Source organism: Poecile atricapillus, chromosome 11 (genome assembly GCF_030490865.1).
Source record: "Poecile atricapillus isolate bPoeAtr1 chromosome 11, bPoeAtr1.hap1, whole genome shotgun sequence".
In the NCBI taxonomy this organism is placed as follows: Eukaryota; Metazoa; Chordata; class Aves; order Passeriformes; family Paridae; genus Poecile; species Poecile atricapillus.
The window spans coordinates 17,028,115-17,054,807 of record NC_081259.1 but is presented as its reverse complement, the minus strand read 5'-3'; the positions used below and the strand labels follow the sequence as shown (position 1 = coordinate 17,054,807).

At 41.0% G+C, this 26,693-nt stretch overlaps 1 protein-coding gene across 2 annotated transcripts in view; it reads left to right on the top strand.

Annotated features, from left to right (window-relative positions):
- Positions 1 to 6,866: 6,866 nt before the first annotated feature.
- Positions 6,867 to 26,693, top strand: part of TBC1D2B (TBC1 domain family member 2B) — a 31,789-nt gene continuing 11,962 nt past the window's right edge. The window contains exons 1-6 of one of the 2 annotated variants that reach the window (XM_058846854.1): positions 6,867 to 7,395; positions 14,134 to 14,287; positions 19,050 to 19,215; positions 22,917 to 23,074; positions 24,046 to 24,272; positions 25,592 to 25,984. In XM_058846854.1, the coding sequence (XP_058702837.1) occupies positions 7,072 to 7,395; positions 14,134 to 14,287; positions 19,050 to 19,215; positions 22,917 to 23,074; positions 24,046 to 24,272; positions 25,592 to 25,984 (1,422 nt within the window). In that variant the 5' untranslated portion in view covers positions 6,867 to 7,071. Of the gene's footprint in view, positions 7,396 to 7,461; positions 7,950 to 14,133; positions 14,288 to 19,049; positions 19,216 to 22,916; positions 23,075 to 24,045; positions 24,273 to 25,591; positions 25,985 to 26,693 lie in introns of those variants that run through there. The other variant, XM_058846855.1, reaches the window with a different exon arrangement.

Below are 26,693 nucleotides of genomic sequence, written 5' to 3'. Positions count from 1 at the left end.
TGTCACTGTTGCTATTAGGAGGTCGTCTACGTACTGCAGAAGGGTGCCATCTCCCAGCGGCCTTTCCCACTGTTCTAGTTCCTTGGCTAACTGATTCCCAAAAATCGTAGGGGAATTGCACCACCCTTGGGGCAACACTGTCCAGGTGAGTTGGGTCTTTCTTCCACTATCTACAGATTCCCACTCAAAGGCAAAAATCTTTTGACTCTCGAGAGCTAAGGGGAGGCAAAAGAACGCGTCTTTTAAATCTAATACGGTGAACCAGGCCAAATTCTCCTTCAGTCTGGTCAAAAGCGTGTATGGGTTAGCAACTACCGGATGCAATGCCTTAGTTATTTCATTTACTGCTCTCAGATCCTGGACTAACCTATAGGTTCCATTAGGTTTCTTGACTGGCAGGATTGGTGTATTAAAATCTGATTCGCATTCTACCAATAACCCCAGTTCCATAAACCTCCTGATTGTGGGCTCAATCCCTTTCCTATCTTCTATCCTCAGAGGGTACTGTTTCTTTCTCACCGGTTTTGTCCCAGCTTTAAGTTCAACGACAATCGGTGCTGCTTGTTTTGATTTTCCAGGTATATCAGTAGCCCACACCAATGGGTACGTCTTGCTCAGGATTTGCTCGAAATTGTGGCTTTCAGGTTTAGGCTCTACACAACTGATCGTTAGGCTTAGAGCTGTAATCAGTTGTTCTTCATTTACTTGAAACTCCAACTGGTCTTTGTTAAACTTTATTACGGCCCCCAAGTTCTCCAATAAGTCTCTCCCTAGTAGGGGTTTTGGTGAATTTGGTAAATACAGGAACTGATGAATTCCCATTTGCTTCCCAATTTTGTATTTAATGGGTTTCAAAAAGTAAGCCTTTTCTGGTTGGCCTGTTGCTCCCACAACTTGCACAAATTCATCACTTTTAGGTACAAATTCTTGATTTAAAACCGAAAAGGTTGCTCCCGTATCAATCAAAAAGTCTAATTCCTTTTTACCCTCCCCTAGCTCTATACTGCACTAGCCGTTGATAGTGTTCCGCGTTGCCCGGGTCCCACTCTGGTTTACTGCTGGGAAAATTGTCTTCTAGTCTCCCCGATAATAGTTGGGCATGTCGCCTCCCCGTTTCCAATACGAGTTCCCTTTCCGTATCTGTCAACTCTGACAACATCACTTCTATATCCTCCCAATCAATATCTAAGTTCTTTGCCATTAGTTCAAACCTCTTTGCTACTCCCTCTGGATTCCTCCTGAAGTTCCTTGCCTCATCCCTCCAATTGTTCAAATCACTCGTCGAGAATGGCACCTTTACTCTAGTCTTTTCCCCTACTATTGGCATAACTTGTCGGAGAGGAGCTATCGTGTGATTCCCTTTCTCCCCTTGCTTTGCTTCCCCCCGTGCCACAGATCTGGTGTAATACGAGTGAATGGTTCCCTCCCCGGGATCTTCTTCCTGTGCCTCAATGCCTTCCCTATTCTTTCTCTTCTCTTTCTTCTTTCCCCCTTCCTGCTCTTCATTTTCCTCTCCTATCTCTATCACACAATCCATCCGATTCTCATCCTGCGTCTGTCGCCTCTTTTGTATCTGCCAGCTCTTATCCTGTCCCGGGCTGCGGTTCCTCTCATCCTCTGCTCCCCCTCCACTTCTCTTATCCTCTATCTGAATTACTATGTTCAGTTTCTGTGAGTTACTCTCTGCCTCCCTTTCGCATGTCTCATTATCATTCTTCTTGCTGTATCTCAATTTAGGGACGTCGCCTCCCGGTGAATTGCTTTTATCCCCAGTCCTTGGTGCACTGGTTTCCATTCTACAGACGCCTCCATTTCTGGAGGTGTTGCTATCTCCATATGGACTGAGCTCGGGTATGCTACGTGCCTCCCTTCGGCTCTCTGCTTCTGACCCACTGCCTTCCTCCCCCTCAACCTCCAGTGTGGGTGGGCTGTCAGCATTCATGTAGCTCCCTGACCCCTGTGGACTATCTAGTCCCTGAGGGTTGTTTTTTCCTTTCGTCAATCCCTGATTTTAATGGGCTGCCCTCCTTCCAACCCCGGACTCCCTCCCAGGTCCTTCCAATGCTTTAGGATGCACCCTAAGGGGGTTTTCATATTTACGTCCTTACTCTGTTGACCTCCCATGACTATCCCCTGTATCTGCGTTTTCTGTTAACCGAAACAGTCCCTCTCTCGCAACCACGATATGCTGATATATTTTAACACTTCATGCACACAATCTCAATCGCTTCGTCCGTTTCCGACCTGGCTTCTCGCGAAGAACAGGAAATGCGGAGCAGGACTCCCTCTCGCTTCGCAGCTACGCTGCGTCTCACTCACCCTCACATACAACACACACTTATAAAATAAAATTGTTTTACCAGGTTTGGTCATAAAAAAAGTCGCCCTCAAACTGTGAAGTACCGGCTTCCCAAATTCAAGGCACGTAGACAGCACAATGCGCGTTTCAATCTATTACATAAAGAGTGACAAGATGTCTCCTATAAAACTTTGCAACAAACACATAAAACGAACACACAAAACACATACAAACACCAATGGTACCAAAACCTATGATGTCCGAGATATCAAACACAAATGGTACCAATTAGGGACAAACACCAATAGTACCAAAACCTATGATGTCCGAGATATCGAACACAAATGGTACCAATTAGGGACAAACACCAATAGTACCAAAACCTATGATGTCCGAGATATCGAACACAAATGGTACCAATTAGAGACAAACACCAATAGTACCAAAACCTATGATGTCCGAGATATCGAACACAAATGGTACCAATTAGAGACAAACACCAATAGTACCAAAACCTATGATGTCCGAGATATCGAACACAAATGGTACCAATTAGGGACAAACACCAATAGTACCAAAACCTATGATGTCCGAGATATCGAACACAAATGGTACCAATTAGGGACAAACACCAATAGTACCAAAACCTATGATGTCCGAGATATCGAACACAAATGGTACCAATTAGAGACAAACACCAATAGTACCAAAACCTATGATGTCCGAGATATCGAACACAAATGGTACCAATTAGGGATTTTTACCAGGGCGTCCCCTGGTTTACCCTTCGGTGGTCACGTCTGACCCCCGTGTCCCAATAAAGCGCTTTAAACCAAAACCAATAAACAATTAAAAATACCTCTTAATTGGAGCAGGAGATGCAGGGAATCCTTCCTCTGCCGAAGAGCGCTGGTCCGGGAGGGGAGTCTCTTCTGACAAAAATCCGTCAGGGGCCCCAGAGGGTCCCGGCCCCGGACCGGCTCTTCGGAGGGAACCCCTCAAAGTCTGAGTCTCCTGTTTCGTCCCACCTGGGTCGCCAGAACTGATGCCGAATTTTGCCCCAAAAGGCGATAAATAACTGTCTAAGAGACGCAGTTTAAGTCAGATAGACAGGAGGTATTTTATTAGCAACGTGCACGTTGGGGAAATCTCTAAAGGGAGTTTTCCAAAGTCTTACAACAAAAGCATGCCTTTTATACAGTTTAGGTTTGGAATTACATCATATCAATGCATATTCATATGGGGCGTGCCGTAGGCGGGGCGTGGGCGGAAACTTCTATTTTGAGGATCTTTTCGGGGGTCGTTCCGGTCGGCCTTCATCATGGGCGAGGGTCTCCGAGGAGTCTTCCTCCTTAAACTTTTGAACTTCTTTCCAAATTTGGTCCTTTCCCGGTGTAGTTGGCCGAGTTCCCAACCTCCTAGGGCCAACTTATCATATTGACATTAGGCATGCTTTAGCTTCGGCTTAAATTACGCTTAGTCCGGTGATTTTTTTATCCTTCTCTTTCCCTCCTGTCGTTGTTTTTATTACTTCCAGATGTTCCCTTCATATTCTATGTTTTAACCCATTATTTCTCGAAGGCTATCTATTTTATGGCTTCATTATGAATTCTGATGAAACACAGGAAGCTTGAGTCAGTGACCTGAATTTGGAACCCTACAAAACCTTCTACCTCTTCTTATCCTGTTTAGCTAAGATATAAAGCAGGTGGAATTATTTAATTGATGTCTGATTCAATAATCTACAAATGTGATTCTTTGTGGCCTTTAATTTTTTTTATATTTCACTAAAAAGGGGGGAAATGAAGGGTATGCCAAAGGAAAGAAAGTCAGGGGCATTTCCCTGGATGTTTAATGATTTATTCTGCCCCCAAGCAGGACCTTCAATCACCTCCAAAACTGCTGAGACCAATTTCTCAACTTTTTTATCTTAGAAGGCCATTATAGCAGTAGGAGGAAAAGACAATCCCGACAATAATTTTAAATCAAGATTCACAGGTGATATCATTTTTGTGAATGGGATTTCCTTTATATTTAAGACTATCCCTCTTTTATGTTTCTGATAATGGTGACACTGGAGTAATATTACTGGATGCCTGTATTTTCTGTTTTTTCTTTTTTGAACTTATGAAAAAAATTATATCCTTTCTTTAATGATTTTTCTTAGCTTACAATAGAAGTTTGGGGGGGTTTTTGTCAGCTGTGATTTATAATTCTCTGTGATGCATAGCAGGGATTTACAATTTGTCTGGTTTGCAACTTTTATCTATGAGCATAATGAGCTGCTAAAAAGAATTTGTTTAAACAAAAAAAAATTATATTCAAATGCTAGTACCACTGAGAATGAAATTTTGGCCTAATGCTTCTTTCAATGCACATGGTAAGTGAAAGCAAATGAAGAGAATAGAATTAGCTCCATGTGGTTCTGGAATACTCCAACTACTTTTTGAGAGTAAACACATTTTTATTTTTTATGCAGAGTTATTTGTCTTGTCAGCCAAAAGTGCTATAACAAAAATACTAGTTAACTTTTAGGAGAGAAAACCACACCAGAATAAAAGGGAATTTCAATTACTTTCGTGTTTGACAAGCCTTGTAGTCCTTTGGGAGTATAACGACTGTCTCACTGTGTAACATTGGCTTGCCTGTTGCATTATGCTTAGGAATTATGTGCACACCAAAAGCTTCACTGACTCTGGCCTCTGGGCAGGAGGCAAATCTTGTCTTGTGATACGCTATTTTTATTTGTTTTCTAGACTTTTTTAGCAACAGAATGTCATCTCTGCATCCTGGACATGAAAACATGGAAGGAAAAAGCAGGTAAAAGTCATGTTTTCATTTATATTCACCAAAACAACTTAGAGATAAGTTGCTGTTATTTGCCAGTCCACATCTGGATCTCTGTGAAAAAAAGGGAATAAATAAAATAAGGAACTTATTTCCCAACAAGCTTACACAAATCAGCTGTGAAATCAGGGGATTCTCCTGCTATGAGTGTAGTAAGGAAGCTAAACAGAAAATTAAAAAAGAGAAGTACTGAAAGCAAAAGTTTTGAGGATTTGGGATCCTGCGATTCTTTGATTTGCTGCAGGACATAATCACTGATAGCCAGCAGGAGTCATGGGTGCTCAGCACACAGAGAACAAGGCCACACTTTACTACACTGATGAATGTAACAGATCAAGGATAAGTGCTGGGTCACTTCAACTTGTCTGAATTACTGAGATAAGAAAGCAGCAGCTTCTAAAGAGAATCAGTGTATCCCCTGTGTAAGTCATGCTCCGGCAAATGACACTTGCCAACAAAGAGCATAATGAATACTTAGCATTTGGGGAAGAAGAGACTAAGCAGTACATATGGAAGGAACATTATTGACCTGTTATTAAAGCAGGATCAACCCTTCTTACTGTCCACATTTCCTAAAAGAAAAATATGTAGCCTTAATTTGCAATGTGTAATCTTTCAGAGGATCCCACTTATGTCATGTGAGTTGACAGGGGAGGTAACTTCCACACCTCATTTTCTATAACAAATCACTTATGATTTCCTGCTGGCAGAACACTGGCTATCTCCTCACTTGGCACATTCCGTGTCCAGAGGCGACAGCCACAGGGGAGGACTTGAAGCATGCTGCAGTTCCTCATGCCAACATCCAAGTAGAACCTGTGGACAACCATACCAAATATTCAGGTGCTTTATATCCTTTATACACTTTACCAGAGAATGAAAGCATTTTCTGGCTGATAAGACAGTTACTTTTTAATGAGAAATTCATTAAGGCATTTAGAAATGAGGACAGAGAAGCTCTGGAGAATCTAGGATTTCTGGGTAACTGGAACTTCCAAACTGTCAAAATTCAGTCAGATGCTATTTCATAAATAACATTATATTAACAAAAACACCATAGCACATATCAGCTTCAACAATAATTTTGACAACAAACCTTCCTGGCTGTATTTAAGGGTGAAAATGAAAGGCTGTATGATATTTAACATAGAACAGTCTCCTCCCATTTTTGGATGAATTTACCACATCAGACTGTTTTCTATATTAGTACCAGAGCATTAGGCACGTTTAAAGGAAACACGCATATACTATGTTCCAAATATGTTACACGGAGAAATGAAGTTACGAATGCCTCCCTGTGGTAGCCTGATGTCTTCACAGTCAAGTTTCCTATTTTAGAAATTCCTTAACACCAGAAGTTCCCTAGAGCCCAAAACGTGCTAGACGTTTCAGCGCAAAAAAATTGAGTTTGGTCTGTAGTCATTCCCAAGCCTAATCCCTGTAAAATACAGCTTTTTACCCACTGATGCGCCTGCATTTTCCATATATTTTTCCCACTCCTTCGGCCGCTGCTGCGATGCTGGGCAGGGGACTACGGCTCGGAATGGGAAACAAGAGAAGGGTTTTAATTTGATCATAGGCCAAGGTGTGATTTGGAAAACTCTATTTGATTCGGTCAGAAAAGTTCTGGAGCCCAGCAGCACGAGAGCACGGGACGGTACGTGCGGAGCGAGGCAGGGCCTTCCCACGTCAGCAGAGGCCGATTTCCTGGGGCAGGGCCGCGCCCGAGGCGGGCCGGGGCTCCCAGCGGCGGCGGCGGCGGCGGCAGAGCCGCGCTGAGGGGCCGCGCTGGGCGGGCGCGGTGCCGGCGCTGCCCGGGCACGCAGGGCGGGCTCGCACTACAAGTCCCGAGAGGCGGCGGGCGCGGGCCGAGCCGCCCCCGCTCCCGCTCCCCGTGCGGGGCTGCGTCCGCGGCGGGCGAGGCGATGCCGGCGGCGGGCTCGGAGGGGGAGGAGGGTCCGGCCGGGGAGCAGGCCGGCCCCGGCGCTCCCAAGCTCTGCGGGTACCTGCAGAAGCTGTCGGGCAAGGGGCCCCTGCGCGGCTTCCGCAGCCGCTGGTTTGTGTTTGATCCCCGCCGCTGCTACCTCTACTACTTCAAGGGGCCGCAGGAGCCGCTGCCCCTCGGGCACCTGGACATCGCCTCCGCCTGCTTCAGCTACCACCAGCCCGAGGCCGGCGCGGCCGCCGCGGGGGACGAGCCCGCCGCCTTCGAGGTGCATGGCCCCGGGGGCGCCGTCACCGTTCTCAAGGTAGGCCCGGGCCGGGCGGGACCCCATCCTCATCCCCATCCCCATCCCCATCCCCGCTCCTGTCCGGGCCCCATCCCCGTCCCCATCCCCGGTGCTGTCCTCGCACTCCGCCCGCGGTACCGGCCTGGCCAGCGGGGCTCCTCCGTCCCTGGGGGCTTGTGTAGGAAGGAAGGTTCTGTTTCGCAAACGCCGCGGAGGTCAGCAGTACCGGGGTGTCTGTAAGTTGCGTCTTTTTCCTTTACGATTTCGTGTTTACAGTGCTCCTCTCTGGGGGAGGAAATGCTTCTACTGAGCACGGGCTGAGCGGGTCCTCTGGAATCGTCTGGGCAGAAAAAAGATTTCCACAGAAATCTGATGGGTTGGGGTTTTGGAAGTTTGGAAGGAGTGGTCGGCTTTCAGTTTTGGAGTATTTATTTTGAAAAGATGATGCGTGGCAGGATTCTGCGTCTAGGCTGCTTTGGGAGGAAGGAAGAGGAGGGAGAATTTTTTCCTCGTAGTAGCAGACGCTGCTTATCGCATTCCGTTCAAGGACTCAGATTTTCGTAGGACGAGAGGTAAATGTTTTGACTATTTAACATATCTTTCCTCTATTGTCATGCCTAAAAAAAACCCAAAAACCCAAACAAACAGGGAAACCATTTTGACTCAGTAAAGAAAAAATAAATTATTCTGAGTAACCATTACTTTTGAATTCTATTAAGGCAGATTTGTGTCCTTCAAGGAACGTTCTTCTGCACAGAATGCAACTTTTCACTGAACTGTGTACTTTCTGAGCAGCATTCTTAGTCTTAGAACATGATCCATTAAGTGTTAAACAGTAGATTTCCTATTGAATACTGGAAAATACCTCTTACACACTTACTCAGCAGTGGAGATTTGAGCAGTCATAATACCTGCTGGGACTGTGGAGTATGATTGTATCAAGCTCTTCAGCATTCAGTTTTGATGAGTATAAGTGTCAAAACACAGTTAACATGCTCTACTGGAGAATAAGAAATTTATTTACCTAGAAAACTAATACAATAATAATTTTAATGATATTTGCTTAGATAAAAGCAGTGTAATCAGTTGCATGCAATCACATATAAAAACTGCTTCTGTATAGCTGTAAAAGATTTTACTGCTTTCAATGAATCTGCCTTTATAGCCAAGTGTTTGTGTTACGGACATTAAAACTGCAGACTTGGTTTAAGCTTTGCTTTTCAATAGTTTGAGGGTGTTTGTGATTTTACAAGGAAATCTTCAGAAGAATTTTGTGTTGAGGGTGCTTTTTGTATAGGAGGGCTTTTATTGAGAAACACCAGATCTGTGAGGGTTACAGTGTGAAATGCTATCTGCCAGTTGTATGATAAATAGTCTGTCAGACAGAACTTTGGCAGCAGCCTTGGGTGTCTTCTGCAATCACACAGACACAAATCATACTCAACACTGATAAACAAATGTAAGACATGGGGGGTTTCTTTTTCATACTTTCATTGGTATCTTTTGGTCTGTGATGTTACTACTCTGCCCATATTTTGTGTTAATTTTTTTCTGGTAGTCTCTAGGAGAGAACCTGCATAGATTGGAACTTTCTTCTTGTTTCCCTTTTGGGGATTGAGAAACAGTAGCAGTTAAGTCAAATTAATTTCTGCAATTAGCAGAAAAAGATCATTTTGTGTTGTGATGCCCTAAAGCAGCCAAGTGATTGTCCATAAAAATGCTCTTATGTTGTAGATGTATTTTATAGTAAGGAAGGAGTTAATGAAAATCTTAGGGGATATTGCAGGACCAACTGGCATTTTGTGGCCATGTCATTCACCGAGGAATAAGGTTTTTGCAGCTGAAATTAATTTTCTTCTGTCCAACATGGTAGTTCTCTAAGGCCTTTAAAAGCATCCTTCAGCTAACTAAGGTATATGTAGGATTGCAAATTAATTCAAGATGGTAAACGAAAAAAACCCAAACAACCCAACCCCTCTTCCTCCCCCTCTAATCCAGCCCGTGTTAAAAACAAATGTGATTTAGTCTATCAGGAGAACATTACACACAGAGCTAAAGGAATAAAATCAAGTTAATGTATTCGTCTGCCTGTTACTCACATGCTTTCTTTTCCTCAATTTGCTGCTTGTTCAGAATTTCCACATCTTGTGATCTGGCCTTTCCCATTCAGTGTAATAGACTGAGAAGAGCAATAAAAAATAAGCTGCTGGAATTCCAGATTGAAATGATGATGCTGTTGAGGAATGCATTATTTCTTATAATGCCTCAGTTTCTTGTTAGTGTAATGATTCCATCATCTGGATTGCTCAGGCTTTTGTCAGGTAATGGGAGTTGAGAACTCTGTGATGTACCCTAGCTTTGTTTCCCAGATAAAAATTTTGGGAAAAAAATATACTTTACAGTCAATTTATTTGCTTTTACAACAAATAAAGCAAAGTGTTCATATTTTAGAACTCTACATAACTAACCTTCCACTTGTGTGATTGTGTTTTTCCTGTACATTTCCAATAAGTACAATAGAGCAGAAGAAGCCAAGTGTGTGAAAATCTTTTCCATTTAAATATATAGAACAGATATCATCCCTTCAGGTAAAAGAGCACAGAAAATTGTGTACTTTTTGAATTATGGATAAATTATATTTGAGAATATTTTCATGGAAAGGTATGCAAATACTGATCCTGCAAATACATGCTATAACACAGAATGCTGCTAATACAGTCAAATGAACATTTGGCTATGTTTGCACAGCAAGACCTTGCATTAAGGGGGGAATAATTAACATTATGAATATATATAAATGAACAAAGGCTGCATTTCTCATTTATTTTTAAAACAATGTCTTGTAGTGATACATTTTGCTTGCTTCAGAAAGAAAGGAGCTCTGGCCAGTGATTCTGGACTGTGTGTCTGGTCACTTGTGTGGGTAACTTCTCTGTGAACGGTGGTGAATTGGGAAGGGAACAGAAATTGCATGGAATTGTGAAAGAAAATAAATTTTCTGGGCTGTTTGCCATGTGTAAGCATTCCAGACACTGCAGATTTCAGGGCCCTGATGCTTGAAAGTTCTGGACACCAAACTTGCTGAACTGAGAGTGGCTTAAGAGCAGTTGCTGTAATTTGTCAGTGATCTCGAAGGATTCAGCAGCGATCAGTGATGTTGAGCTTGAACATTTTGCCACAAGGCCTGACACAGCATAGGAGGGAGCTGAGCACTCAGGGTGGTTTGTTGTCTGAGCTGATGCTTTTTGCTGTAAACTTTGTTGGTTAGTGGTTGCAGTGCTTTAATTAAAAGTTGGGCTGCCCTCCAGAAGAAGCCATCTGGCTCCAAATTTGCTGTTTGAGCATAGCAGGAATAGTAAATCTTAAGAAATGCAAACTTTCTGGTGATGTTCCCTTTTTACAAAGTAGCTTGAGGGAGAGTTTGTCTGTGTTCAGGAATGTAGCAAGGCTTTTCATGAGATTTCTCAAAATGCAAGGTCTACTTGTTCCATTTCTTCAGACATTAAATGTTTAATGTTGGTATACATGTTCCACCAGTGAGTCCAGATAGAGGATGGCAGTGGATGGATGTTTTCCCCAAATAATTCTTCTGTTTATGTCCTGTCTGCATCAGAAGGTGTGACAGTTCTACACCATTCATAGTGGGAGAATATAGGGGAATATTTTAAATTAAATTATAGTAATTTTCCATTGTTTAAGTTGAAAACTATATGGCACTGTATGACTCTTCACTTAAGAGCATCTTTTACTCCTACTGTTGCCTGTAAGTTTGCAGTAGTACACTTGGAGTAATTCCTTATTTCTCATCAGTTTGGGTAGTTTTCTCATCATTCATGGTAGTTTTTCTTCTCACAGAAATGCATCCATTAAAATGTGACTACATGGCTCTGCAGTAAGAAAGCACCTTAGCAATACTTTAGTAGCTATAAGAATTTTTTGTGGGATTGGTTGCTGCCCTGCCTAATTAAATGTTTTGACTCTCATGATGGGCAGTAGCCAAATACATGGAAAAGGCACGAGAAATGGGGCAAGCATGGAAGTGCTCCTTTCTTTGACAGATAAAGTGAATTAAAAAATACATTTCCAAATTTGTGCTCTTTATGATTAGGGGAAGAGGAAGACTTAAATATTCTGGATGTGGTTCTTGGTTTTGTTTTATTTTGTTTTGTTTTTTTTAAACAGCCTATTTCAAACAACAGCTTGAATTATTAATTTTGCTTAAACAAAACTAATTTTAATAGAGATTTTTGGGGTATTCTTTTAGTTATAGGTAACTGAGATGCCTCTAATAAACACAGCCAAAACTGTTCAAAGGGAGAGGAAGACTGCAGAAGAGGAGGACTGTGTATGGGAGGGAAGGAAGGCAGGGAGCAGCAGGAGGATGGACACTCAGTAATTCTTGGTCAGATTACTTAAAGCAGGGGCATGAGAACCTTGTACTGCTTTGCCTTGCCACTTTCTGCTGAAGGATGGGCACTGCCTGGCCCTGTGTGTAACAACAATGTTGCCTGGGAGCTGAGGCTGTGCAGCTTAGCTGAGAACAACTGCAGCTGGGAGTTGAAAAGCAGCAAGGATCAGCTCCAGTAAAATCGATTCACTGTTCTCTGAAGGTGGTTGGTGAGATGGTAACAGGACAAATTGTGAGAGAGGTTCATTAAGTTCAAGAAGTCGTGGGAAGAAGTTAATTGTAGGTATAACTTAGATTGACTGCAGGTGGATTGCCTCGTTAGCTGTGTTGTGGTAGCAAAGAGAACCATGTAAGTACTGTATCCTCTGTTGGTGGAAGCCTTTTGAATTCTTGGTGGTTTTGTGCTGAAGCACAGTAAAACATTGCTTTACATGGCCTGTGTGCAAGTTTCTCTAAAGGAAGTATAAGCTCTCAAATTTACCAGAAGTGAAGACTTGCCACTGGCTAAAGCTCTAAAGGAGTACTTTAGTGCTAGGAATAGAAAGGGAGATGTTTACTCCTGGCAAGATGTGACTGTTGTCTCTAGACTTAAAAACTTACTCTTCTGGTGGTCATTCCCAAACAGACAGTGGTAGCTGTGGGGTTGACATTTCCCAGAGTTCTAAACTATTCTTTGCCCCATGTATTTTTTAAATGAGGGAAATGGTTTTCTCTGGTTTCCTGTGAGTAAGCAAGAAAAAATATATGAAGCTGATTTCCGTTTCAGATTAGAAGTATCTTGATTACGTATCTTTCTTACAAACTGACTCTGCAGTGTTCTCATGTATCACTTGTTTGTTTCACTGTTTGATTTATGAACGTTTATTTGGTTTATATATCTTGTACCTACCATGTGCATAATGTACCAAAAGGAGCTGGAGCAGCAGCTCCAGGAATAACTGAGGTTTTCTGCTTAATCTTGTTGGTGCTGAATGGTGCTTTGGAGCTATTTGCTGTGGGGTGTCATGGATGTTAAAGCTCATAGGGGTACAAATAGCCAAAAGGTAAAATAAAAAATGTTCTCATTGCTAAACTGAGATTGCAAATTGCTGAGCCAGAGAGAGCACCCTGGGGAAGCATCAGTTTTTGTTTGCTGTGCTCTTTGTGCTTTTTCTTGTCATTAGCTGTTGTTGGGACTAAAATATAATGGCCAATGAATCTTCAATTTTACTAGTCCAGAAGTGTTCTCATGTGAAAAATGAAGACAATTCTGTGCCATTGTTGAGCTTTATGCAGCACTTACTGTATGTTTTTGTAAGGAAATGTGTGTTGGTTTTGCTTTCCGTTCTTTTGCAGCTGTGCCTTGCACAGGTGCCCTCTTAAGTTGTGAGGAACAGAACAGAAAACTCTTTGAAGTTAGGTTGTCTTTAAAGAACAAACATAGTCATCTTTTCCGTGATAATGCTATCATGCACTCTGGGAGAAGGTAGGAGAAAGGCTGGCTAAAAGATAAGTACTCCATGTACTAACAAGCCAAAGTAATTAGGGGAGTGTCTTCTCATCAGTGTTATTTTTTTTTTGTTCCTGAACAGTCCACGATACCAGGTCAGGTCTTTGTCCTAGACTGGCAGCTGAGGATGTATGCTGAAATAACAATAAGTCTTCCATGAGAGCACCTGCAGTCATATACCTTTACTTGTCTTTTCTTGTATTTGTACATTGTTATTTGACATGCTTTAAAATGACTTACAGCTCTGATTCAAGTTCTGTTTAAAGTCTTCCTCACTGCCCATTCATATTTTTGACTGTAGTCTTGTAGGTTGGGCATTAATGTTGGATTTTGGGGGTTTTTTTGTTGTTTTAAATGTGATTTTTCCATAGAAGCTAGTTGGCTCATGGGATCTTCAGGGCATAGAGTATGTAGATGTAGTTATTAAAGTATGAGGCATTGCAACGAATTATTCATTTGTTGGTTTCTGCTGGTAAGAAAGCAAGTTAAAAGAAAATGGAAATCTTCCTGAGTATGTATGGAATTTTTTCCCATAATATAGATTTGTAATTATATATTCAAACAGTGCTTTGTATGTAAAATATAAGATGCTGCTGCATTTTCTAAATTTGAGTGTAAACCTGAAGAAAAGGAATGCGCGAGACTACTTCTAATGAAAAATTCTGGCGTGAGAATCATGGATGTGCGCGTGAGAAGAGGTGTACCTGGTGCATTACGGTTATTTCTTTTAAATCAGACTGATTTTAGAGTGATGATACTTTGGTGATCTGCTGATTATCTGTGTTGGGTTTATTATTGCACTTGGAATTACTGTGTTCATGTAGAGATCTCAGCAGTGCTCTGCTTCCATGTCCTGCAGGCTGCGACTCGGCAGGACATGACCTACTGGCTTCAGGAGCTGCAGCAGAAGAGGTGGGAATACTGCAACAACCTGGATGCGGCAAAACGGGACAGCCGGACTTCCCCCACACCCAGTGACTTTTCCAAAGGTCTTGTTGCCAAAGACAACCCTGGTATGTTGGAGACTTCAATGAGAACAGAAGGCATGATTCTTTTCAGTGTCAGTTAATGAATACAAGGTGTTTCACTAGGTTAGAGAGCTTTACTTAGTGTTAAGAGAGCTTTTTACATCTGTTTTCCAAGTAACTCTATGTAAACTTTGCATATTCTACAATTATTTAACATAAATGTAATTTTAAATGTGATTTCATATCCTGTACAAAATCTGTTGATTTCATGAAAAACAGATTTTTAGAAATGAAGTAAAATTGAGTAGTCTTATGACTAGGTTTCATTAAGCTTAGATTAGGTAAGTTGTCTTTTAGTGGCTGCAATATCTTAAAAAGTTAGTATGGTAAATATCTTGAGATGTAAACTCCAGTTTTTAATGGGAACAGGTATATTTTTCATTCTGAACGACCATACTTTGTTCCTGAAAAGGTAAGGTGCGGTGGATCTATCTCACTGTGATAAAAATGCCCTGCCATTCAAAACTGGAAGACAGTCTGCACTGATATTACAAAACTGAAATTCAGTCTGAAATGCCTTTAGGCAAGGAAAACAAAACTCTGCACTAGTGTCAGAGTTATAAAAATGTCTGTGCATTAAACAGAGTTATGCTGCATTTTTTGTTACATTGCGCAGGCACTTACAAATTGTTTTATTCCTCAGTCCCTACAGAAATGGATTCCTTGCTGTTTTCTTTTCTCCACGAGTAAGACTGAGTAAAATCCAGTTCTGTGCCAAGTTAGGCATTAGTTTGGCTCTCCTGGGTTTAAGCATAGTCTTGAGGTCAGACATGTGTCATCAACAGATGACATTTGGTTGATTCTGCTTTGCTCCCACTGTAAACCCAGTGGTGTTGAGCAGTTCTTGTCACACCTTGTCCCCTCCTGAGGTTCAGGTCCTGTTGCAGTGTTGTCCCCTAACCCAGTTTGCTCCTCTCCTTTGAGAGAATGTGCTGCTTGTGGCTACTTGCTCAACACAGCTGGACTCAACATGTGTAGGGTCTGCAGGCAGCAGCAATCAGCCTCTTCTCCAGATCAGTTTTTTGGCCAGTGTAGTTTACAGAAGTGGTTTACTGTAGGGACAGGTGAGTGGCAGAATTAGCCCAAGAGAATTGCTGGGAATGCCAAGTGGGATAGTTTGCAACCCCTTTTTTTGGCAGCAGCCAGTCTGGGTAGCTGCTTGTCAAACCACGTGCTCCAGAGCACAAGTATTGGTGGGAAAAAATCTAAGTGTTGCAAAAGGGAACAGGCTTTGGCTCTTTCAACCCTTTGTCTTTCTGCCTTCAGCTTCTTGTTCTCTGCTGTGCAGGCTCCCTTTTTTTGTTTTGTTTGACTGACCCTGTGCTGAGTAGATTGAGTTCAAATGTTAGCTAGAAAGGAGTTGTTTTTTTTCATTTCTGCTAGATTGATGAGTGGAATGTGTTCAGTGTGCAATCAGGTGATTGCACAGCTGGTGGACAGGAGGGAACAAGGCACAGCGACTAAATACAGGAAGGCAGAGTAAAGCAGCAGACAGGCTTGCCCTCTTGGCAGCAGTGTTGGATCACATCAACTCTAATATATAATTTGGCCACAGAATCTGTTCTTGTTTGTGCTGTTTCCCTCAGAGCTTGGGTAAAATGTCAAATGAACCTCTGTCACTGCAGTGTGTGCAGGTGCTGTTCCCTTATGCCTGTTTTGCATGACATCCTGTCATTTCATCACTGATCTGGTATTTTTCTGTAAGTCTTTGGGGACTTTCTGGATGAACCAGCTGAACCTCTTCATGGGATTAATTTTTTGTTTTTATTTTTTAATTTAAATTACTATTGTTGTTATATCCAGGACAAGGAATGTCAACATAACATGCATGGGCTGAATAGGCCCATCCCTTTCAGGGGCAGCCTGCAGTTAAACTGCATTATGTAGAATTTGGAGAATTTGCATCTGCAGTATCTCATTTTCTAGGACAAATCACAGTGATGACTCCTATTGCCAACTGAAGTATTTAAGTAGGGATTCCTTCTGGGGAAAATGCAAATAAGCAGAATGATTGATGCTTGTTCCTTCTTTTAAATCAAATACTTCAAGAGCTTCTTCTAGAGTTACAGGATTCTGTAAGGCTCTGGTTTCATGTTGATGACTAAGATATGTGTCTTGTGGCTTGTTTTCTTTTTTTGAAGAAGTGAATGTGCATGCAGTGATGTGCTTTATACTGGAGCATAGAAATTGATTTATTTTGCTGGTGCTGAGTACAGATGCTATCACTAGTGTTTTAAATGAGGAAGTAGTCTGTCTTCTGTCCAAACCCAGAACTGTTTACTGCAGCCTTCCCTGTCTGTCCTCCCCTATCCTCTACCCTCCCAGTTCTGAAATCTGGACTAACTGGGGCATACATGGACCTAGCTACTGCTTTGTGGATCAGACTTGAAAGGTTTTTAAGAACATACAATGTGGTGAAAAATATTCCAAAGTATTTTTCGTAGTGGGACATGAGAAAGTTAATATTAACAAAAACTACACTGCAGGATTTGTTGTGGAGGTGCCTTACTACCATGAAAGTCAAATAAATTATTTATTCTTTATAGGATGTGCAATTATTATTTTTTCTTGAAATCTATTCAATGTTAATGTAGTTTCTATAATTTTGGTTCTTAATTTGCATTAATAAAACATGCAGTGCCATGCATTTATAAGACTGTAGTGTTTTGAAATAAGTTCCAAAACCAGATTTATTTTTTTTTTTTTTACTTGGACTCTGCATGAGCATCCACATTCATTTGTTGTGCTGTGCAGTCCATGCCTCTAACCAAGCTCCTGGCTGGTGTGGGCAGGGGAAGATGTCCAGTGAGCAACTGCAGGGTGCCACATTCAGACAACTGGCATGTCTGGGAGGGGAAATGCATTTGTTGGGAATTCAGCTCTTGAGCAATTCCTTTACCTGGGCCAGCCTCTAAAAGGACATTGCAGAATCAGACAGGTAGAAGATGCAACAAGCTGTAAGGGTAAAGGCAGAATGATAGTATTCCATCCTGGCTTTGAGTATCCGTCAATTTTTGGTCTATGTGTTGTGGGTTGGGTTTTTTTCCCTTTTGAGATATTTGGGTTTTCTTGGGGAGGGGAGGGTTGGGTTTGGTTTTGGTTTTAATTATTATTTTGTAGTTAAAACCTACTTACTATCTTCATCTTCATTAGACAGTAAACATGATCCCAGGTTTAGTTTTATCTAAGCCATTTTAGCTGAACTGTGCTAAGTTCAAACAGCCACAGTGCAAAAGAACTTGGAATTCCCTTTGGCTGATAAGACCCTGAAGCATCTGTTCATAAAAATCAAGGCAGTGTAACTTGTACCTCTCTTTGAAACATGACATGATACATTTCTGTGTCAGATACAATTTTCAAGGGTTTGAGAGATTCCTAGTATCATTGCTCTTTAATACTTCATATTCTTTATCACAGAATGTTCTTTCTACTTCTAATCTTTGATACTTGATAAAAGTAACCCTCTGCTGAGTAATTGGAGGGTACAGTTTGCTTAAAGATGGTCTTGCTGCTGGTGCCAAGCAAATGTCAGAGCAAAGGCTGAAAGACTCATCAGTGATAAAAGAGGGCATCATAATTTCCTAGGGTTTTATTTAAGTCAGAGCCCATCCAATATGTTACTTTCTAATATAAATGTTGAATCAAGTCTGAGAGTGTTGTCAAAAAATCTTGAATCCACTCCAGTACTTTCTTAATTATATCAAGAAGAAATCTGAAAATTGCATTTGGGTTTGTTTAACTTGCCTTTTCAGAGTGTTTGTAGAAGGCTGTAAACTGCTCTATGTTTCTCTGTAATTTTTGCTATTCATACTGTAAAACTAAAGTTTTGCTATTCATACTGTATTCTGGATTTTTTGCTCCCTCTGCCTGCTGGAAGGAGAAAGGGGCTCTCCAGACTAATGGAAGCACTGAGGTAGCACAGCCATTGCAGGTTGTGCAGTCTGTGCTTGCCAGGGTGGTGTATTGGAGCCCTGGCTGGCTGGCTGGGTCAGCTTGGCTCCTCTGGCCATTGTGAGCTGTGGCTCAGGGCTGGACTGGTTCCTGGAGCCTTTGGGAGCCCATGGGGTTGGCTGGGCTGTGCAGGGCTGTGCTGCAGCTCTGCATGGCCTGGCCATGGGCCCCCCACTTGCTCCAGTGCACAGGAGAGTTGGCTGGGATGGGCTGAGGAGGAGCTGCATTCAGGAATCCTCACTGGTGCAGGAGGTGTCCAGTGTCCTGCAGAGCTGTGCCAGCATTCTTGGATCTGGCAGTGCCCAGCCTGGACTGGCATTGGACTGCCTCAGGTTTGTAAAGTAAAGCTCACTGACTTCAGCATCAGTATCACTTTTAGGATGGGTAACTTACAGGATGAAGCACACCCTGAAAGCTGGGTCAGCATTTTTGTGACATTCTTCTGGACCTAGTTCTGATGGGCTATTTTGCAAATCACTCATGAAATAATGCTTTGTGAGCATCACACAGATCCTGTCTGTTATCAAAAGGCTGTAGTGAGACCTCACTAAGAAGTTTGCTATTTTTAAGGTTCATTTGAACTGGATGTTTTATAAAGTTACGTTGCAATTTAAAGTAGAACCTGAACAATGTCACTAGCAGACTTAGTATATGACTGTACACTATATAATAGCCAGTATTCTTTTACTTATTGAAGGTTATGGTTACTTTTTTTCTTTCTACCTTTTCTTCTTTTTTTCTTTTTCTTTTTTTTTAATTTTTTTTCTTTTTTTCTTTTTTTTTTTTTTTAATATAGATTTGAGTATCCTAAGTCAAAATGCTTCAGCAGAGAGAGCCAGAAATATTCTAGCTGTGGAGACTTCTCCTACGGATCTGGTGGGGGAACAAGCAGCTTCCCAGCCTGCACCAGTCCAAGCAAGTGCCATCAATTTCTCACTTAAACAATGGAGTACTGAGATCAAGTAAGTTGTGAACCTGGGAGAAAGAGTTACCATGCAATTGGCAGTTTCCTGGCCAAGGCTATTTCCTACATCATCAATATGTAGTCCATGGATCTTCTTAGAATGATGGGAGGTGATGGGGTGGATTTACTGGTTGTATTGTATCTCTTCAAGTAAACTGTTTCTTTACTCTGTTTACTGTTTGAAGGTCTAAGGGAACATTATTGCATAACATCACTGATATCTGAAAGGGAGACTCAAGTCTTGTACAGCACTTCCAGTGATGGCTTTGCTCTCATAACATAAGTTGTTGAGTTGTTGAGGCTGAGTTGTATTCTCAGCCACTGCTGCTTTTTCATGGAGCTGCCAATTCCCACCATTATAGCAGTCACAGTACTCAGTGCATAGGAACCATTTTCAGTGATGAAAATCAAACCAATATAAATCCTTACATTTTGTTTTCTTCTTAAAAGAATTGAAAGCACAGGGCACAGATTTGAAGTGGATGCAGCTTGAATTTCAGAGCAAAAATGTGGCAGAATCCTTGTGAACATCATCAAAACCCCTCATTCATAATTAATTTACTTTTTAGTATTAATTGCTTTAAGGAAAGCAGTCCCATTGGTTTTCAGCTCTCCTGTTGCATTTCTTTCTAAAGTTTTTTGCTTTGCCCACATAGATGGATTTTCCACTTCTGCTTAAAGCATTTTACAATACTAGTACAGAGCAGCTTACAAAGCAGAGCTGCAGCTTTGGTTAACCAGACCACATCCTTTGTGAGCTGGGAGGAAAATGTTCATTTTCATCAGCAGTGCCAAGTTAAACAGATCTCTTTTAAAGCTTTCTGGTTTAGCACAGTGATCTGAGAGGTTACCAGATGTTGGTTTTGACTTGTTTCCTGGTTGTGTTTTTTTTCCCCAGTGTTGTGGTTGATTGTTTCCCTCCCTTCTCCAGCAATTCTGTGTAGTTTGGGACAGGGGGATGATTTGACAGCCTTTGGAATATGTGTGCCCTATCCAGTGTCTTACTGGAGTGTGATTACAGCTCCAATGTTAGAGGAAGGATCAAACTGTGTCTAAAACTGCAGAGAGTTTCCTCTCTTGCTGCAAGCACATTTTTGTTTTATATTTATTTATTTGTATTAAGGTATGTAGATGTCTCAAAACCTTGTCCAGTCTCCTGAACACATTTACACTGTGTCTGACAGAGATTATTATTGCTATAATAGCTGTATTTGCACTTTCAAATACTATTCGATATATACACACATTTAGGTTTGATTTTTTTTTTTTTTCATTTTCATGCTCTCAGCTACTTATTTATACAGAATATAGATTTGGAAACATACTGAATTACAGTAACCTCCATTTTATGTAACCATAAAATAAGACTTAAACCCCAAACTTTTGGAAATAGAGACTCATTAAATCATATGATTGGCTCTTGTGTAGGTTGTCCGATTGTACTTAGGAAAATAAATACTGTTTTCAAATTTATCTATTTAATCTTTCATCTTATTTTAATCTAATAGAAAGCAATGAAGGAATTCTACTTAAGTGCCCTGAACAAACCTGAGTTACAAATCTCAGAATCAGCTATGATTTTTCATGGGCCTAACAGCAGTTCTTTAAAGGTTTTCTGGAAGTCACTTGACTTGTTTTTCATGTTTTTTTCAAGCTTTAGAAGGTGCTGTTCAGGATTTTAAATGTTGAGGCTGAGTGAGTGCAGAATAGGCAGTTTGGAGTAGCCTGGTAAGAGATCAGCCACCATTTGGAAAAGAGATGCAGAAATGCCAGGGGACATTTCCCGAGACACTCACTGATATTGGGTGCTCAATCCATCCTCAGGAAATACATCCATCATTGCCCAATTTGATCTCCTTAATTTGCGTGGCACATCTGAACAAAGAAATTAGGCTTCTTGGCCCCAACAGGAATTGTGATTCTTTCTAGAAGAGAATTAAATCTGTAGCGTAAATGAGTCTTTGTCAAGCTTGTAAATTGATTGGTGAAATAGTTTTATTAATAACCATTAGGATTATTTTTAAATTGTAAATGTTTATCAGTTCATCAGATTATAAAAGTTGTGCACTTCTGAATGACTGGCTTAGAGTTCATGTTGATGAGATGTTAAATCTCTTGCGAAGCTGAAAGACTGGCTTGTGTTGTGGTGTGTTTTGTTATTTTGGATTCTGTTATAGAAATGGTTTGTTACAATTTCCCCCCCCCCCCATTTTCCATTTCCCCAAATTGGGTTATTCTCTTTGGATTATTCTCTCCTTTACCTCTCAATCATTGTAAACCCCACCCTGCATTCCAGTGCCTTCCCTAGCCATCATTGTAAACCCTGCCCATTGTTCTGGATCCTTCCTTGTCAATCCCTTGTTATCCCAACCCCTTGCGGTACCTCCCCTCTGGAAATCCCCTCATACTGGATACCCCCATTGGCCCATGTGACCTTCCCCCTTTTCCCCATTGTTCCCTCAATTGTAATTCCTCCCTTCACTCCTCCCTCCCAGGTTTTCTATTGGTTGGATTTTTGTATCCATCCCCTTTAACTCCCCCATATAAATACCCCGGTACACTCCTGTTCAGCACTTGTTGGTCCCTGACCCATTCCTGTAGTAAGCTGCTCCCTGGAATCCATGCCAAGAGCCTCCCTCTCATCCTTCACCTCCTCCTTGTGCTGACACCAAAAGTGCTGTAGAGCAGCAGCTCTAAGGTTCAGCTCTTAACTCTCAGGTCAGGAGCTGCTCCCTACTTTTGGTGTGGTGCCGTGGTGAGAACTAGCCAGGACTCCAGCACCACATCAAGCTTGGATTTTCAAATGATCTTGAAAGTGTAATATGGATTATTTTCTGCTTAAGTTTTGAAGAGGGGATGTGGATGATTGAGTGAAAAAATCTTTGTAAGCTTGCATAGACCGTGTGGAAAATGATGAGATACTAAATATATTTCCAGTTTTACACCTAAAATATTAAACTGATTCATATGGGTTGATTTGGAATGTCCTTGTGCAATTGATCCAAGGCTTTGCAATACTGAGCTATGTTAATACTCATGGATGTAAGAGTGGACATTTATTCCTGAGTGTGTGATGGTGGTGGGGGAGCTGGGTGAGGTAATCTCATCCTGCTGGGAAATGTATTGTGCTCCTAGAGAATTATCTGGCTGGAATTAAGGGGATGCCCCTGAACTGTTCTTGCAGATAGTTGGCCATGTTCCACGGTAGAAAAGAAAAACTGCAAAGGAGTCTTGTCATCAGCATTTCAGCTGCAGCAGGTCTCTTGGATGATCCCAAGTTTTCCATTAATCCCCAATAAGGAACTATAACATACATGTGTTTTGACTGCATGTGTTCAGTTTAATGCTTGGCAGTTACCCTAAAATTCTAAACTACAACTGATCAATAAAGAGATGCTGCTTGTAAATCCTAACTTTGTTTTGTACTTGCCTGCTGCAAAAACAAGGCTAAAACAGGGATGCAAAAGACCATGGCATTAAAGCAAAATAATTCTTTTGTTCTTGAAATTTAGCACTGTTGATTTCAAGTGCTACTTGGTAGCATATGCCTTATTTTCTTTGAGCTTTTTTTTGGTATTGGTTTTGTCTGTGTTTTTAGCTTATTTTTAGTTTGCACTGTTTGAACTGTGAAAACCCCCTTATGAAAAGAATGCAAAATGGAGAAATATTTGTCACTTTTTCCTGCTGCCTTTTTCATAGAAATTCCATGTCCTCCTTAAGAAAAGGAAGTAATGAAAATCGCAAGAGTGTATTTTATACCACTGAGGAGTGGGAACTGCTGGATCCAACCCCAAAAGACCTGGAAGACTCAATGGCTCTGGAAGAAAAGAGGAAACATCTGGCAGAAGGAAATAAAGGTAGAAGTGGAGGAAGGAAGGGAATCATATGCCTTACCTTGTTTAGCATAGAGTACTGTGTTATGTCTGTCTCTGGGAAATAAGCGGAAGCTTATCTTTTTCTTCACAAACCACATCCACAGCTCTGTAAACTATTTTTTAAAAAATTAATTCCTTACAATGTGTTTGTGGTCCCCTGCCATTCAAATACAAGAGAAAAAAGACAAAGCCTTGTTATCCACTGTTTTGGGTTTCCTGAGTGTGCTACTGGTTTGGTTTGTCACATCAGTTGCAAAGTAACAAGGCAAAGGGAAATGCTGATGTTTATAATTACTCACTTGAGTGTCACCCACTGGAGCAGAATTGTCTTTAGGCTCTGTGTCTGTAGACTCTGTGTACCTGTTACATTGGCTTGCTTCTGAAATGGGGCAGAAGCAGGGAAGGACATGAAGCAATAGCTCATCTGTGTATTTGAACTGGTTCTCAGATTTGACCAGTGTCTGGAATAAACTTGTCAAGATGTTTTTACATCTCTTTAAGAGCACTTTAGGTGACATCCAAGTGATTTAATCTGTTAGAAAACATCCTGTTCATGGAGGTGAAGCCTTACATTGAATCCACTTACAGGAGCAGTAGGCTGTGCTATCAGAGATGGTTTTGCTCTGATTATTTGAAGTGAAATTTACTTCGCCATAGTTAGGGGTACCTTTTATTTTCTGTAATGAATTGTACAATCCTTTTCATGTCTTATGTGAAAAGTGATAATTTATGAACCAAATCTTTTATCTGGGAGGGGAGAAGATTTGGAGCTTTTTGTTTTCCCCACCAAGGGAAGCCACTTGGAAAATGAGGCATGTTTAACACTATTGTATTGAGTGGTTGGAAAACTGCTCAAAGTCTAATGTTAATGAGTATATTTTTAAAGGAAATATGATTGCTTTGACATGCCTTTTTACTAAGTGAACCGAACTAGAAGAAATTGTTTTATGCAGGACTGACTAGTTCAGCTTTTCCATTTGATTTTGGCCGTGTTCCACACAAAGCAAGGCGCCCGTTGAAAGATATGATTGCATCAAGCAAAAACCGCAACAGCAGTGACTCTTCCCTAACAGACTGGTGTTCTGGCAATGGGAACAGACTGGTCTCTGAACTGCAACTGAAGTATCAAAGCCAGCAGGAAGAGTTGGAGAAGCTAAAGAAAGATCTTTTGAGCCAAAAGGTAATTAAACCTTCAGGCAAAGTGCACAAAAGCAAATGAGTCTGGAAGTGATTGTGAGTTTAACCTTTCTGGCCATCTCACTACATTAAGACTTGGTTGGTTGTTATAAAATGATGGTCCTAACCAAACCTTTGAGTACAAAAAGTCTTTAAACAAGAGGGACCATCTTTTACATCTGTTGAAGATAAGCCTGAATAAAATTTCCATCTTATTCTCTTTCTTCTTTATTCTCTGAAGTTAACTTGTTTGGTGTCTGCCATGATCCTGGCTGACAGTCATAGCTTCTTTTTCTATATGTACATAAAATATTTGAGGAACTTCTTCTTTCAGATTCTCTTTGTTTGTCTTTTGATTCTTTCACTGCTAGTGCAGTGGGTGGGAAATGGAGTTTCTTTCTCTCCTTGGGAGGGTTTTTGTAAGATAGGCCTAACCATAATGTGTGTATGTAGACTGCACTCACATGGTAGTCATGCTTAGGTGCCCTCATAACTCAAATTTATTCAATACCTTGGTTCGATCTAAAATAACTTCTACTCATTTTAAGAAGAAAAATGTTTTAGATCTTACGTGGAGCTGCTTCAGCTATTTGTATTTTCCTTTGTGTGAGGTGATTAAAGGGAAACCAAAAAAGTCTGAGCCCCATATTTATATTTATTTTAGACATTATGTTTCCTAGGAGTACCTTTGAGCTTCTGAGTCTGCTGCTGTAAGAAATCTCATTGGTCTAGTGCAACACTGCATTCACAGCTGCTTCTGTTTTAATAATAAAGAAAAAAAAAAATAAAAGAGTGTCTTAGGTAGTCATTTGTGTGGCAAGATTTTCTAAACAGCCTTTCAAAGACTTCCTTTTTGGCAAAGCAGCATTTATTTTTTACCTCCTTTTATTTTTTCTGCATCCGTTAGAGCTCTTAGTTACCTTTGCTTTTTCCATTCTGTAACGTTTTCCTGTTGACTTTTTGGGCTTAAGCCTCTTCCTATTCATCCTACAACAGGACTGCTTGCAAGCCAGGCTTTTTTTCAGCTTCCAAGTAGCTGCAGGGCCTCAGCTGTCCCCTCCTTTTCCTTAACCTGTTGTAGCCATTTCAGGCAGGATTTTTAGCTCAGTGAAGGACACTGAAGCAGTCTATGTAGGCCAGTCACTGTAAGGTGTTAGCCTGCTAGGAATCATGTTGTAAAGCATTTCCTTTTTTCTTTAAACACCAGCATGAGGTCTCAACCCATTCCAAAAACTATTTTTCTTGATGTTAGATCTCTTAAGCTACAAAATTTTTAAACTTAAAATTTCATTGGGTTTTTTTGCTGTTCTTTTTATTTCTCAGGAACTTGTTCGACTTCTGCAGCAAACAGTCCGATCTTCCCAATATGATAAATACTTTGCAAGCCGCCTTTGTGAGGGGGTTCCCAAAGATACATTAGAGCTGTTGCACCAAAAAGATGACCAGATTTTGGGCCTCAACAATCAGCTTGAAAAGTTAAATCTGGAAAAAGATAGTCTCCAACAGGAAGTCAAGAGTCTGAAGTGTAAAGTTGGAGAACTCAATGAACAGCTGGGAATGCTGATGGAAACTATTCAAGCTAAAGATGAAGTCATCATGAAACTCTCTCGTCAACTCAGTGAATGTGAGGACAGCACATCCTCTCAAAGTGGAGCAATAAACTCCCCCACAGCCACCAGTACTAATAAGGAGCTACAGGAGCTGGACAGACTAAAAGTAAGAGTACTGTCTTTGTCTTGATGCATAGGGGAATCTCTTCTTGCTGTAAAAATCCTTCTTAGTCTGCTGTACTGTTTGAGATCACTACAGCAGTCCCCAGTACACTCATCATTGGAGGCTTTCTCAGGTTGGAACCTCCACTTGGAGATGTTGTGTGACAATCCAACCAAATCTTCCTTCCTTTGGGCCATCTCTAGTATGGGGTCCTATAGTTTCAGTAAATTAATCATTGGTGTGGAACAGATGGGATGTGAGAAATAATCAAAGGAGCAGGAAGGATTAAGGGTAAGAGGAAGATATAAGCATGGAGGAAAACAAACAGAGAGCTTGTTTGTTTTTTATTATTTTAAATATCAAAAGTGAGGCAATAAAGAGCATGTGAAAAAATGAAGGGAAGCTCTGAGGAAACAAAACAAGCGGGAGGAGTATAAGAATCTGTTTTACTAAAGCAGCCACAGCTGCTACTGATGCTTTATTTTTATTCTTTAACATACCTCTCTGAATGTGTCATAAGTTCTTAATGGAGTTACTGAAATTATCCACTTTGCTCTAAACAGGCTTTCTTGCCTTTGGGTAAATATTGTATTTCAAATTGATTAACGTTCCAAAGAATTTGGAATATAAATAAGTTGCTTAAAATATGTGTAAACACACATAACTTTTTCTTACATGTGAGCCTGGTAAATTTTAAAAAATAAAGTTGAAA